Raw genomic sequence first — 14,588 nt, forward strand, 5'->3', positions numbered from 1 at the left:
TCCGATAAGGATGTCAGTTCCTTGAGAGCCTCTGAAATTAGTGTGCTTTAACGAGCAGGTCCTTTCCGTTTTATTAGCACCCTGTAAAAAATTATATCGCCGAGCCGATGGCTCGTGATGTCTTAATCAATGTAATTTTTAAGGTCTGGGGTTGAGGGGAAGGCGGTGTCACAAATGGGTTAACCTTTGCTGTGTTTTACTGCCAAGAGACTCTGTTAAAGATTACGGCATGCCGAGAGAAGCACGATAGGCTCCAAGCAGCGCCATCAGGCCAATGCCTTTGCGCCATCTTGTTTCTGTCATTTCGTTTCGCTTTTTTCAGATCCTCACAGGCAAAAGGCTAGATTTGGGAAGCCAAAAAGAGTTGGTGCCTCGGGTTACATACGCTTCAGGTTACAGACTCCGCTAACCCAGAAATAGTGCTTCAGGTTAAGAACTTTGCTTCAGGATGGGAACAGAAATCGTGCAGCGGCGGCGCGGTGGCAGCGGGAGGCCCCATTAGCTAAAGTGGTGCTTCAGGTTAAGAACAGTTTCAGGTTAAGTACGGACCTCCGGAACGAATTAAGTACTTAACCCGAGGTACCACTGTATTTTGGGCCATATCAGGCGCAGGGATGAAGCTGTGGTTGCCATCACGTGAGGTCTCCTCTCCTGCATGTCATGATATTGCAACTTTCTGTGCTGATGTAGAACAGGGCCGAGAAATCCAAATGCATCAACTCAAAGAATTTTTGGGCTGGAAGGGAACCCAAGGGTCATCTAGTCCAAGCCTCTGCAATGCAGGAACTGCAGCTGAACCATCTGGGGGAGATGACAACTCAACATCTGCTTAAGGACCTCCAAGTAAGGAGAGCCCACCACCTTCCAGCTCTTACCATCAGAAAGTTCTCCTTGATATTTAATTGGAAGCTCCTTTCTTGTAACTTGAATCCCTTGGTTTGCGTCCTACCCTCTGGAGCAGGAGAAAACAAGCTTGTTCCTCCTCCCATGTGATAGCCCTTCAGATATTTGCCTCTCAGCCTTATCTTCTCCAGTTTAAACATACCAGATGGTGAGGACCACAACTCCCATCATCCCTGACCATCCACCAAGCTGGCTGGGGCTGATGGGAACTGTCCTCCAAAGAGATCTGTAAGACATCAGGTTAAGGATCACAACTGTCGATGGGCCCATTGTTTAACTTGGCATAAGGCAGTTTCCTGTAGACACGGTGGCCATGGTGGCTGGGAATGATGGGAGCTGTAGTCCGCAATATCTTGGGGAGGGGGGCATCATAGTGGCTCCCCCAGGTTCCTATTGATGCTGCAGAGGAGGATGCTGCATGCTTGCCAGGTTTACTGGCTTCTAGGGCTTATCCACACTCTCCAGGTATGGTCCAAGCTTTAAAGCTCCATGCTTTCCGTGTAGAAACCTGCTCTTTAAAGCTCAATCGGAGTAAACGTCAATCTGCAGAAAACCCAAGTAGTTGTTTGCTCCAATTGAGCTTTGAAGAGTGGGTTTTCAATGAGGGGGAGGTGCTTGGACACAGAGCTTTAAAGTGCCGACCTTTGCATGGAAAGGGTAGGGCAAAGGGTAAGTGGATAAGCCCTTAGTTTGGCTCTTCCTGAACTAAACTGGTTCATTCTCATTGTGATTGATCCAACCTTGTTCCCTCCATTTCAGCCTTCGCTAACTTGGTGCCTTTCGGACAACAATTCCCATTAGCCCCAGCCACTTAGTTGGCAGTCCAAAGCCCTTGGAGGGCACCAAGTTAGCAAAGGGTGCCCTGAATTAATGCTGTGGGCATTGAACACTGGACACCATGTTCACCTGTGTCTCACTATGTGGTGTTCAAATTTTCCAGACTGAGCTTGGTGGAATAATGTCTGAAATCTTCCTGGGCTCCTATGCCTTTGACTCCACCCCACGTTGTTCCAGTAATGTAAGAAACCAACCAGTTGAGTGGGACAGACAAACCATGTGTCAGAATCTGGATCAGAGGGCCAGCCTTCATTCATGCCTTCCCATGTGGTTCTGCTCCAGCCTCATGGTGCTTGTATTCCTCTTACTGGAGCCAAGTGAGGAGACACCAGGGAGGTTCTCCCACACCACTCCATGTATTGCAGAAAGCATTCCACCAGCTGCCATAAGCTACTTGGAGCCCAAGTACTTAGAAGTGTGTCTCCCTCAGTACCAACCATCCCGTGTCCTGCAATTAGCAGGGGAGACCCTTTTGGTGATGTAGCTTCTGTCTGCTACCTGGTTGGCAGTGACCCATGACAGGGCCTTCTTGGTGGTGGGTCTGCATTGCCTTCCCTAGTGAGGTGCATCTGTCTCCCTCACCGTTAATTTTTCAGGAAGGATTTTAAAACAATTCCTGTTTATCCAAGCGTTTGATGGCTGGAACACACCGATCCTGACAACCTGAAAGTTACTACTTGTGGGAGTATGTGGTAGCATTGCATACTTTTATATGTTTTTCATTGTTTCTAAATGTTCCCCATATATATATATATATGGTTCAGTTATATTTCTCACCGTATGGTTCATCACTTTGCTTAGGAGATGGAAAGAAGTTTTCCTAAAAGCAGATAGGCCATTGAATCAGGGAGGTGCGTGTGGGTGTTTCACCCCCCCCCCAAGTGTGGCTTGGCTTACTTGTACAGGCATCTCCCCACTACTTGTGTGTGACTGCGTATATTCATGGCACTGGGAAATGATTAAACAAATAGATTTAAACTACAAAAAGGCACACTCTGCCTCTGATTCACAGCCAGGCAGTTCAGGATACAAGTCTACCCACTCACCCCCAGCCGTTGTTTCCACTTACAAGGAAGACTGAGATCCACCATTGCCACCATTTGTGCCAGTCTGGTAAGTTCTGTTGGTTTTTAGAGGGTTTCCAGATGTTTAGAGGGTATGTACAAGCTTTTTAGATGGTGTTCCCCACTCTACGCGATTTCATGTATATGCGCGGTACCTGGGAACGTAACGCCTGGACGAGTGGTGAGACTCCGGTTATGAGTTTTCTTATTGCTCAGGGAATAACTTTGGACAGAGCCTTTCTCCGCTGCTTGCAACACATGGTGGCAAAAGGGGGTAGAGATCAGTGGACAGCAATTAAAGCACAACAGGCCAGCACCGCTCCCCACACGGTACCCCTGCCCTCTTGCCAAGTCTTCTCACATGAACATTGACTCCACCCATGCACCCACCTGTCGAGTTAGGAAGCATTGCTGCCAGGTGACCTGTTTATGGAGCAGCTATCCTGATTCATTTGCACAAAGTTTACACGGTGCTTAGATGACCTCATCCATCTATTGAGCATCCTTTCTGATTTTTTAGTGGGGACGCTAGATGACGCTGCATCAAGCGAATGTTATCCCGCCCTTTCCTGTGCGTTTTCCGGCCACTTTCCTTAGCACAAGAAGCCTGGTTATAGAGGGGGATACAGATCTGTTGCAAAAGAGCTCCACATCCACCTCTATTGCCTGATTGGAATGGGCTGGTGTGAGAGTGAATCTCACCTGAAAACAGTGACTCTATAGAAGCAGGTTTAGATGATCAACTGAGCTGGGTCTTTAAGGAGGAACTTAGGTTCTGTACCTTGTTGAACAGCCAGGATAAGGCAGATTTTTTTGAACCATCTCTTAAGTGTTGGGGACCATTGTTAAAACAAATTTATTAGCAACCCCCACCCCACCCGACAGGAGAATATAGCTGCCGCCGATGCGCAATCACTGGTTGACACAAATACGTTTCAGGTTTTTGTTGTTGTTTCTTATTTTTTTCTCTCCCAAAAAACAAACACAAAGTAAAGCATGTTGAGTTTCCCCTCCCCCGCACAGCTCTCCCCTTTGCCCCGCCCCCGCCCCCAAAGTACACATTTAAGCAACAGAAATGCAGTACATCACAATCAGCATCACCCAGCTGCACACAAATGATAAATTAAGACGGCTGGGAAACTCACATGGAGTGCGACAAGAATAAATACCAATATGATTGTTAGAATGCAGAGTTGCGAGAATGAATTCAGTGCTTCTTCTGGAAACTTAATGCCGCCCACGGCTCCGAATCGTCCAGTGTGGATATATATGGTTTTGCTTGTTATTTAGTTTGGAACAGGAAATGTCGTAGATGATTTTAAAGCGGGAATAGCCAACCTTCCGGGTGTTGTAGGAATCTGTCTACCATCAGCCTGCAAGGTCAATGGCCAATGATGATGGGAATTGTAGTCTAGCGACACTTGGAGGGTGCCATGTTAGCTAATTCTGATTCAAAGGCATACAAGCTACACAGTCCAGAGGTAGCCAACATTGTGCCCTCCGTATGTTCAGTCTACCAACTCCCATCAGCCCCAGCCAACGTGGCCAGAGACGATGGGGCTGCAGCACACCATTTTGGGTAGCTTGGTCCTTGAGTAACTTGGTCCTTGGTATTTCCCACAAATGGCTCTAAGGCAGGCATCCCCAAACTCAGCCCTCCAGCTGTTTTGGGACTACAACTCCCACCATCCCTAGCTAACAGGACCAGTGGTCAGGGATGATGGGAACTGTAGTCCCAAAATATCTGGAGGGCCAAGTTTGGGGATGCCTGATCTAAGGTAATGGGACTGGCCCAAGACTCTGGAGTCTACGCAGTGTAAACAATACAGGGCAACAGTAACCAATGGGCTGGCTCAGTATAAGGTTGCTCCCTATAAGCAAACCTGACAAGCTAATCAGCTGCCTCTCTGAGCCAGTGCTCCATTTTGAAAGAGTTGCACATGAACCCAGCAAGCTGGATGAACCAACCAGGTTGGTTAACGTGAGTGTTCTCCAGTAGCCTATACAAAGATGTGTGGTGACTGAGGATAGGGATGGGACTCAGCATTTGAAACCGAGGGGTTGAAAAACCCAAGCCTGGAGGGCCACATTTTGTCTCCTGGCTCATTCACCCCTGAGCTGGGTGCCCCAGTGGCCTGGCAGCTTCCTAGGTTCTTAACTACAAATCCTTGAGGTTGCCAGTCCTGTTTTTGTACAGCACCAAGCTTTTTCAAGAAACGAACAAAGACTCTAAGACTCTGGCAACCAGTTCATCATATCGGCTTTGCAGAAGTCTGCCATGGCATTTACAGTATGGAGGCCCTGCTTCTCTAGAGAGAAAGCAATGACTCCATGGTGTCCCTCAGCACTCATGACCTGCGCTCCTGTAAGGTCTGTTTGTGCCACCTTCCTGCTTCCTCGTAAACCCGGAAGGAAGTCACAACTGGCGTGGTGGAAGGTGGCAGCAGGGGCCCCAATCCTGCCACTTACACAAGGGCAGGCCTAAGACATTTTCCTGCCTGCAGCAAATGGCGTCATCTTGCAAAGTCCTGATGCACAGTGCCCAAGTCTTGTGAAGTTATTTTGGCACCCGAGGAAAAAAATAAGAATCCCGTAAGCATCTCTCTGACACAAACATGAAGCACAGAGAAATCAAGTAACTAAACATCTGCTGCCAGCTCATGAAAACCAAAAACCAGTCCCCCGCCTGCCTCGTTTTGCTTAAATGGTGAGTCTGGCCCTAAAGGGTCCTCTGGGCATATGAAGCATATAGTAAGTCAGACTACTGGTCCATCTGGCTCAATATTGTTTACACTGACTGGCAGAGGCTCTCCAAGATTTTCAGACCTGGAGATGATGGGGACTGAACCTAGGACCTTTTGCATGCAAAACAGATGCCCTTCCCCAGTATTTTTATGGGACATTTTATAGTACTTGATCATGGTCAAATACTTTATTGCATTTCTATATATACATATATATATCACCTTTCCTGCCAAGGCACCCAAGGTGGATTGCAATCTTAAAAAATATTCCAACAATCCAATATAAAATGTGAAGTTGGCCCAGCGTAGGAGGCAGACCAGCAGGAGCAGAACCTGACATTGCCTCTGCCTCTCTTAACTTACAGCTGAGTCACGATATTTGACAGGCCAAATAACCAAGACCCCCTCAGCCAGTGAGGGGAAACTCTCAGTGCCTTCAAGGTACCAAGGCATAGCTAAACTATGGGACTTACTCCCAGGGAAGGCGGTAATAGCCTCCAACTCTGATGACTTTAAAAGAGCATCGGATAAATTCATGGAAGATGAGTCTATCAGGGACTACTAGCTATGATGGTTCTGCTCTGCTTCCATGGCCGGAGCCGGTATGTTTCAGAATACCAGTTTCTGGAAGCCACAGATGGGGGGGAAGAGGACTCTTGTGCTCAGGTCCCACTTGGCGGGTTCCCTGCAGGCACTGTGAGAAAAGGACGTTAGTCTACAATGGGTCACTGGCCTGATCCTGCAGGCTCTTCTCGTGCCCAGGGTTGACACTCAGGTTTGCTCCTACCATGGCAGTTGCTGCCAGCAGTGATTGTGCGGGTGTTTAATTGTGTGTGTTTTGATTTGTTAGTAGCTGCTCAGAGTGGCTGGGGCTTATAATAATAATAATAATAATAGCAACCTCACGGTAATATTGGCCTCTGAAGACTCTTGCAGATCGGAAAGACATCCCTTCTCCCTCTTGGACCTTGGTTAGTAAAGAGTTGAAGGCTCTTATACTGAGCCAGACTACTGGTGAGCTCCGGTGGTGGAGGAATATAGCTCCCATCATCCCTGGCTGGGGTTGATAAGCACTGGAGCTCAACAATATCTCCAGGGCACCACCTAGGATGGCCCTGGTACAGCCCAATCATCTCTACTTTGCCTGATAGCGGTGCTCCAAGATCTTGAGCCAACTTTTCACATTACAAAAAAGCCGTGGACTTTCCCCACACACTCTTTATTTTATTTTTTAGGTGGGAGGGGTCCTGTCACATTCTGGATGTTCCTCAAATTACCAGAACAGGTATGTGTTGAGAAGATTTATTTTGTGGTCGATTGTGCTAGGTCACGCTTGTCACAGGTGTGAGGAGCCTTTGGCTTTCCAGATGTGGCTGAACTGCAACTCCCATCTTCCCCAGCCATTGACCACGCTTGCTATGGATGATGGGGATTGTAGTTCAAGCAACATCTGGAGGGCCAAAGGTTCCCCAATCCTGCTCCATCAACCTGTTTTCAGGTGGCTTTCCAGATCGAAGACGGAAGATTGTCAAATAAAAGAGAGGGGAGGTAGCGGGGGAAGATGGGAAGCCCTTGATGGAAGTTGGGTGTTTTTTTAATGACGCGGTTTTTATACTCTGTTAAAAATATATAAATAAAGAATCTTCGGCCAGGCAGTAGTAGCAGGGGGCTCGGTCGGTTCCCGCCTTTTGCGTGGCAACTTCTGGAGCTGCTCAGCCAGACGGCGGCGCAAAAAAACAACCCGAGAGCAAGCCCCACGTGGATGTCAGGGACGCAGAGCACATCCCCTTCTGCGTTTCACATTCTCTCAGAATTTAAGCGTCCTTGGGCTTCCGTCCGGAATCTGCCATGCATCAAGCGTCCCCTGGGCGCTACGCCAGCCTGCAAAAGGAAAAGGAAAAGGAAGAAAGGACAGGGGGGCAGAGGGGGGCGGGGAGAAGAAGAAGAAGAAGAAAAAGGTGTAATATGGACCGAAAGTCAAAATGTTCATGTTCACAATTAAGAGGCCGAAACACACTGGGTGATTGGCGACTCATTGAAGATAACAGACTTCTATCATATCTAGGCATAGCAATCCAGTGGTCCCAATCCAGCACATGCAATTAATCTCTCTCTCTCTCTCTCTCTCTCTCTCTCTCTCTCTCACACACACACACACACACACACACACACGGCTATGGGTGGGAATTTGTGTTTAAGGAGCTGGACATGATTACTTGTGATTGGCCCTCCACATGTGTTTCTGGATGCACATCTGCATCAGCTGTTGCACACGCAGGTGGACCTCCCTTTGCTGGATTGGAGCCTTTGATTCGAGGCCAACACACAGCATACTCATGAAAATAAAAATCATAATTAGTCAATGCAAGGTCTTCGTTGAGATGCGAAGGTTGCCATCTGATCCCATGAGGAGGACTTCCCCCGGCATGAGATTTAGGCAACTGTCCTTGTGCCCTCCCAAACTTGGCTGGCTTTGTCAGGAACTCTGGACGTGGAAGTCTGATACGAAGAATTCTTTCCGTGTTTTGTGCCTCTTGTGTTCTCTGATCTGATGTTCTTCTCTTTCTTCTTTGGACTGGTACCCGACAACACCAGTGTGACGGCTTTGTTCACAGACGCTACCAAACTCATGACACGGAGCTCAGTGGGCAGCTGAACACCACTTAAGTATAGGATGGAGGTTCTGGGTTGAAAGGTGGTTATATTATTTGCACTGTGCTGTAATTTTTGTTTTAGGGCTTTTCAATGGCTTTCTTGAAATGTAGGCAAACAGATGCAGGACGGTGGGGTGAGGGATGGTCTCCAGAGGTCTGCCTGGAGGAAAAGATGGTGGTTGGGAGACCCATGGGGGGCTAGGAGTTCTCCCTAGGTACACCACACACCCTTTGCAAAACCCAGCAGGGACATTATATCCTTGCTTACAAACCCATTCTTCCCGTGATACATCTCCATGGCCAGAAGAAAGTCATAGCAGAACTCTGGTGTCATCGATTTGCAACATAGGAAGCAGCCCTGACAAAAGCACAGCATGAACTACTTTCTGAGTTCATGAGGCTCCTCCTGGCCATTTTTGTTTAGTATGAAGGTCCTATGGACTAGTTATCACCGAGAGTTCATGACGGGGTGCCAATTCCCCCCCCCCCCGGTTCCCACACATAGAAATCTAGCATGTTAAGGACAAGCTTGAGGTGTAGCCTTCTTTGACATCCCAGTTTTCTATGTAGTTGGAATTCTTTGAGTCGGTGCAGCTCTGTAGCCCTTGAAAGGGCTAAAGTGCTGTAGCCCTTTGGTGAGAGCTAGTCCTGCATTCGTCTCACATATAATTTCAAGGTCCACCCAAAACCTGCAGAAGGCCAACAACAAAGGCTTTCCATTTGCAATGGCTTCCCCTTCCGAGGTTCCTTGGCCTCAAGATGGGCAGTGACAGTGCTTCTGTTACCTGTCCCACCGCCTTGAACCACCTCCCTCCTTTTATTGAGTTTTCTCCCTTTTCCTCACCAGAAATATATATATAAATAGGGAAATGTTTCACAGGACCATCGGTCAGGCTTGTACAAAATGTTGGCACAGCTTAAGAATACATTACGGTTGCCGTCAGAATCCATTTCAGAAAACTAACAAACAGCGAATGGGCCTCAATGGTTCATGCTTTTATAACACCATTAATTTATCACACCGCTGGAAAAATGTCACATTTGGTATTACTACTTCTTTCTCTTTCTTTTTTGCTTTCGTGTTCTGGCCACCCTGCACTGTCATCTTAAAAAGTTGTGTTATTATTCTATTTCCATCCCGCTAGCTTCTTGTTGACTGGCCTCCCTTCCCACCCACCCACCCACCTAATTATGTTCCAGTTATTCAAGCAGCGCCCTGGTACGTGGCCCGTAAAGAGGTCTGCCTTCCAACCAGGTCACACGCAGGGCTAAAGGTTTCAAACATGAGCTGCTCTTAAAAGAGATTGAACTTTCCAAACATTGCCTTGCCATCAACCTCTGTTGCTGCCTCAGCTCCCCAGACATGGGCAAATGGGCCCTTCTTACTGCCAGAGTTCACCTTTCCCTTTCTTCCCTAAGCCTTCCAACAATTATGTGGCTCCCACAGTGACCGTCTTTCTCGCCTACGCCATTCCTGCCATCGCACTTCCCTGTATTGTGTTTGGTATGCAAATGTCATTGCAAGCCCAGTCCAGGGTGTGTCAGAGATTATGCCTCTTTGAACACCAGTTTCCAGGACTCGCAAATGGTGAGAAGGCTGCTGTGCTTAGGTCTTGCTTATGGACTTCCCAGTTGGTTGGCCAATGTGGCAGGACTAAACAGGACTGTGGTCTGATCCTACAGGGCACTCCTGGTGTTCTTAGCTCTTGGAAATGGTCCAGTGTGTCGAGCCTTGGTTGGCATTTAAAAAAAATATGAAAATAAATAATTGTGGCCTGCCCTTTCAGTTTATCAATGCCGTGCAACTCAATCCCAATCCCAATGAATAAGCATCAGATTATTTATTCCCATATTGTGAACAGGAGTGGAAATCTCTCTTGCAACTCAGTAAAGTGGGGGTAGCCAGCACTCCAGATGTTTCTGGACGCTATCTTCCACAGACACAACAGTATAGCCACTGGTCTGGGATGATGGAAGCTCAAGGGACAGCAACACAGGCCTCCACCCACTTATTCCCTACAGAGGTTCCACCTATACATCCTTCTATGAAACACCATAGCTGCCTACACCCTTGTATAAGCTAAGGAAGAGGAGCGTGGGAAGCTGCCTTATACCAAGTCTACCTCAGCATTGTCGACTCTTGCTGGAAATGGACCTCTAGGATTCAGTCTGGAGATGTTCTCAGTCCCACCTGGAGATGCTGGGGATTTAACCTGGGCCATGACTGAGCTACAGCCCTTCCCCAAACTCTTAACTGAATTGTAAGAGAAGGAGTTTGGGTGAGCGTAATGTTATTTCTAGGATTTCTGGGATCTGGCGGCATGCCCAGTGATCCTAGCTGGTTTTCTCAGTATGAAAAACTGAAGATGCCCAGCTATAACGTGATTTGCAGGCATTTGTAAAGCATATTTTGTAGACTTAATTTGCTGGGGTTTTCCCCCCAGAGATGGAGACAGACGTAGATGGAGTGACATATTTATACTTCACATTCTATACATGCGCAATGTAATGGAAACTTAAATAATGGCTATGATTGTTTCGTAACCAGATGAACTTTTTTTAAAAAAAAGAGAGGGGGGAATGAAATTGGAAGTCACTCTCATGGTACAAACAACTCCATAACACCAACACAACAGAATGGCATAGAACTCTTTTAATAATGTTTAATGCCTAAAGATCAAATATAATGGCCCAGCCAATCAAAATAATGAGTCTTTGCTGCCACAGGAAGAGCAGAGACCGAGTTTGTTTGGCGCCGCCATCTTGGTTGGAGTAAGCTACTTCCCACCCTCAAATTACTGTCCTCTTTATGTTGTGGAACAGCAAAGGCATTCATCCTCCCCCTCCATGTTCAGTCTGAGGCAGGTGCTCCATGCTGGGAGCCATATCATGTAATTCTTCTCCATTCAAGGGGTGAAGGATAATGCAAAATTGTCCACTCCCCCACAAGCTTTTGCACTGAGGACTGTCAGGGACCTCTTCTTCAGGAGATGGAGTCGAGGACTCCTAACCAGAAGGAGAAGGGGATGAAGGGGCAGCCTCAGAAGCACTGCTACCATGCGAGCCTGTGGGGCCAGCCCAAGGATGTCTTTGGCAGATGTCCCAGTGAGACCAGAGGCTTCCACACTGTTGGGAAACTACTGGAGAAAACTGGGTCCCTTTAATTAAAGCAGCACCTCCCAGCTCTAACAAGCAAGATGCAATTGCGACTGTTGGTACAGTAGAGGACTCAGTCTTGGCTTGCTTCTTGCTGAAGCAAAACCAGAGTCTGTGTTTTTGGAGCAAAGCCTGTACTGCCTTTGAAAAGGGATTGGTGAAACGGTTGGTTTTTCTCCATTTCTCTTCTCCCCACTCCCCCTCCAAGTTTAGTTTTCCACATCAAGTTGCAAATTTGTTTTGTTTTGTTTTTGTTTTAAAGCCCTCATGGAAATTCATCAGCTTTCTAGTGAGAATTTCCACACAGTTCCCTATGATATATGCACTGTATATAAGTCTCCTGTGGCGAGTAAAAAATAGTCTCCAGGTGACCAGACCGGCAAGCATTTTTAAATCAGAACAGGATTTTTTCTTCCCCCATCTCCTCCTTTCTCTCTGTGTGCCACAAAATAACTAATATACATGGGTATGTCTAAGTAAATGATTTAAAGACACCTGGAGGCTTATTTGCAAGGTGAAAACAATAGGGTGGAAAACTGATCTGAGGTTGGGGTATTTTTTAATGGCCCAGTCGTGGTCACTTAGCATCTGAAAACCCCAAAAGGATATGGATGTTCTGCAGAATATCATACTTACTAGGCTTTATGTGAACACAATATATGTGTTGTGCCCCTTCCTGGTATTCTGGAGGCACCTACATTAGTGGAAGGCTTGCCTTAAAAAAAAAAAAAAAACTGGGGGAAGGAAGGTGTCAGGTGGAATGACTCCTCAATTCAGCTTTTCCCTGGCTTCCTCCCCTTCTGCCGTTTCCTGGGGGTTCCGCGCCAGATTCTGAAACTGTTCAGTGTGCAAAACTAATGGCAGGTTGCATTGAAAATCCCTCTCCAAAGTTTCCCCCCCAATGAAAGGAGGTTTTGAATAGTGGCCTCAGGCAAGGACTATAGCAGTGCATTGGCCCCGTGATCTGTCTGGTGCACCATGTGGACTCTAATGTATCTGTGCAAGGAGCAGGCACTATTGCCACAGGACTTTTCAGGATCGCACGACTTGGCACAGCTCTGAGAAGACCTCTGTAGACGTGCCCTTGATAACAGCCATAACCCACGACCTAAGTGCCTTTTGCAGCCATGTTGATTTCAAATGGGGATGGAGCTGTAACTTCATTCCTACACTTACCTGGGAGTAAGTACCACTGAACTCAATGGGACTTAGACATGTTTTGGTCATGCAATGGGCCCAGCTCTGCATTAAAGCAGCCAGGTGAAAAAGAGGACAGGGCTCCTGCAACTTCTATGGTTGTGCAGAAGAGGGGGATTTAAGCAGCAGTAGCCTGTTATGCCGACATTTTCTTTTCTACACCCCAAGGAATGCAGGAAGCTGCCTTACCTTGAATCAGAACTTTGATCTATCTAGCTCATTGCTGCCTACACAGACTGGGTTCTAGGGTTCTAGGCAGGGGATATTCCCAGACCTTCGTGGAGATGCTGGGGGATTGAAAATGGGACCTTCTGCATGCAAAGGAGGTGCTATGACCATTCCCCCTGGGGGGGGGGTCCACCTTGCCACCTTACTCTGTTGCTAGTAGAAAAGGGAAGGGACAGGTGATGGAGACAGATATAGTAATTTAGAAATGAACAGGGGAGCCAGAAGAAGAAGAGTTTGGATTCAATATCCCGCTTTATCACTACTCTAAGGAGTCTCAAAGCAGCTAACATTCTCCTTTCCCTTCCTCCCCCACAACAAACACTCTGTGAGGTGAGTGAGGCTGAGAGACTTCAGAGAAGTGTAACTGGCCCAAGGTCACCCAGCAGCTGCATGTGGAGGAGCGGAGACATGAACCCGGTTCACCAGATTACGAGTCCACTTCTCTTAACCACAACACCACACTGTACACAAATACAGGGAGAGAGGAATGAAGTGTTTGGAAAGGTGGTAAGAATAAAAAATGGACTGCAAGTAAGGGGGAGTAAAGGAAGCTACTTGAGGTAATTCAAAGATTGTGCACAATGAGATGAACAAGACAGGTGGGAAGAATCTTCGACTTTGGCTTGAGACATTGTCATAACAGCAGGGAGAAGCATTAGTGAGACGTCCCTTAGAACTAGGATGAAGCAGAAGGTCTGTGGCAGAAAAGGCAAATTGGTGAGCTTCTCCTCACAAAGAAGATAAACTAAAGCCAGAGATGTGAAGAGAAGCATCCTTTGAGTTGTCCTGATGTGAGAAGAGCGGAAGCATCAAGAGTGGCTGCCTTTTGGATCCTGTCCAGGGAGGAGAAAAGACAAAGCAGACCCTACTTTTTAAAAAATTAAAAATAAAATCAAAATGATGAGAAGCTGGAGATCTAGGAAGAACAGAGGTGGAAAGTGTCACAGAAGTTCACCGAGGAAAGAAAGTTGAGGATGGCAAAAGAATTATCTGGGCCTGATTGATGGCCATCTATGAGAATCATGCGGGAAAACTTTCTCTTAAAACTATGGTTTCAGCAAAGAAATTGAAAAAGCCAAACTGGAGGGGTGGGGAGTCAAGGAGAATCGATAGACAACAAATACATCACTCAAAGCCAGTCTAAACAATGTGTTTGCCATGGGGACTGGTACCTCCTTAGTAAACGCCGGCTGTGTAGTGAAGGGCACAATGTGCAAGTCTGAACTGCTTCGTTCTGGGTGCCTTCAGCCCATGTCAGTGGTGTTTACTGGTGGGGACTTTCACTCTATCAACATGCTGGCCTGGAGCTGTTCTTAATTTAAACAGTATGTCCTGAGCTCAGGGTGTAAGTGTGGTGAGTGGAACATCCAGGACAGGTCTCACTTGAGGAGTTTAAAAGGGAATGGAAACATTCCATTAGCAGGAATGAGGAGGCCCATGATATTTCTTAATCGGTTTTAATGCAAGGTGGGGGAATCTGTAATCCTCCAATCCCCACCAGCCTCCGCAACATGGCCAACGATCAGTTATGAGGGGAGTCATAGTCTCACAATGCGCAAAAGAAAGGGAGGGACCTGAACTAAAAGAAAGGGGAATCTCAAGATATATTTAGAAACTGCACAAAAAGCTACACAACCCCTAGGGTGCCTCTGGATGTTACAAACGAGCATCACCAATGAATATTCTTCTGCAGTCAGTTGACAATGTTTGAATGTCAAATTTGCAAACTCCAAGGCAGCCCATGCCACCTCCCTCCACGGATCTTAAGAAGTCATGGCACGCAAGCACTACCAGACGACCGCAGA

General features: G+C 47.1%; 1 protein-coding gene across 1 annotated transcript in view; it reads right to left on the minus strand.

Annotated features, from left to right (window-relative positions):
• Positions 1–3,857: 3,857 nt before the first annotated feature.
• Positions 3,858–14,588, minus strand: part of BCL11A (BCL11 transcription factor A) — a 251,485-nt gene continuing 240,754 nt past the window's right edge. Inside the window, exon 4 of the mRNA XM_081000940.1 lies at positions 3,858–7,429. Within this exon, the coding sequence (XP_080857066.1) occupies positions 7,356–7,429 (74 nt within the window). The 3' untranslated portion in view covers positions 3,858–7,355. The remainder of the gene's footprint in view (positions 7,430–14,588) is intronic.

Source organism: Podarcis pityusensis (genome assembly GCF_964106645.2).
Source record: "Podarcis pityusensis genome assembly, chromosome: 3".
Classification (NCBI taxonomy): Eukaryota; Metazoa; Chordata; class Lepidosauria; order Squamata; family Lacertidae; genus Podarcis; species Podarcis pityusensis.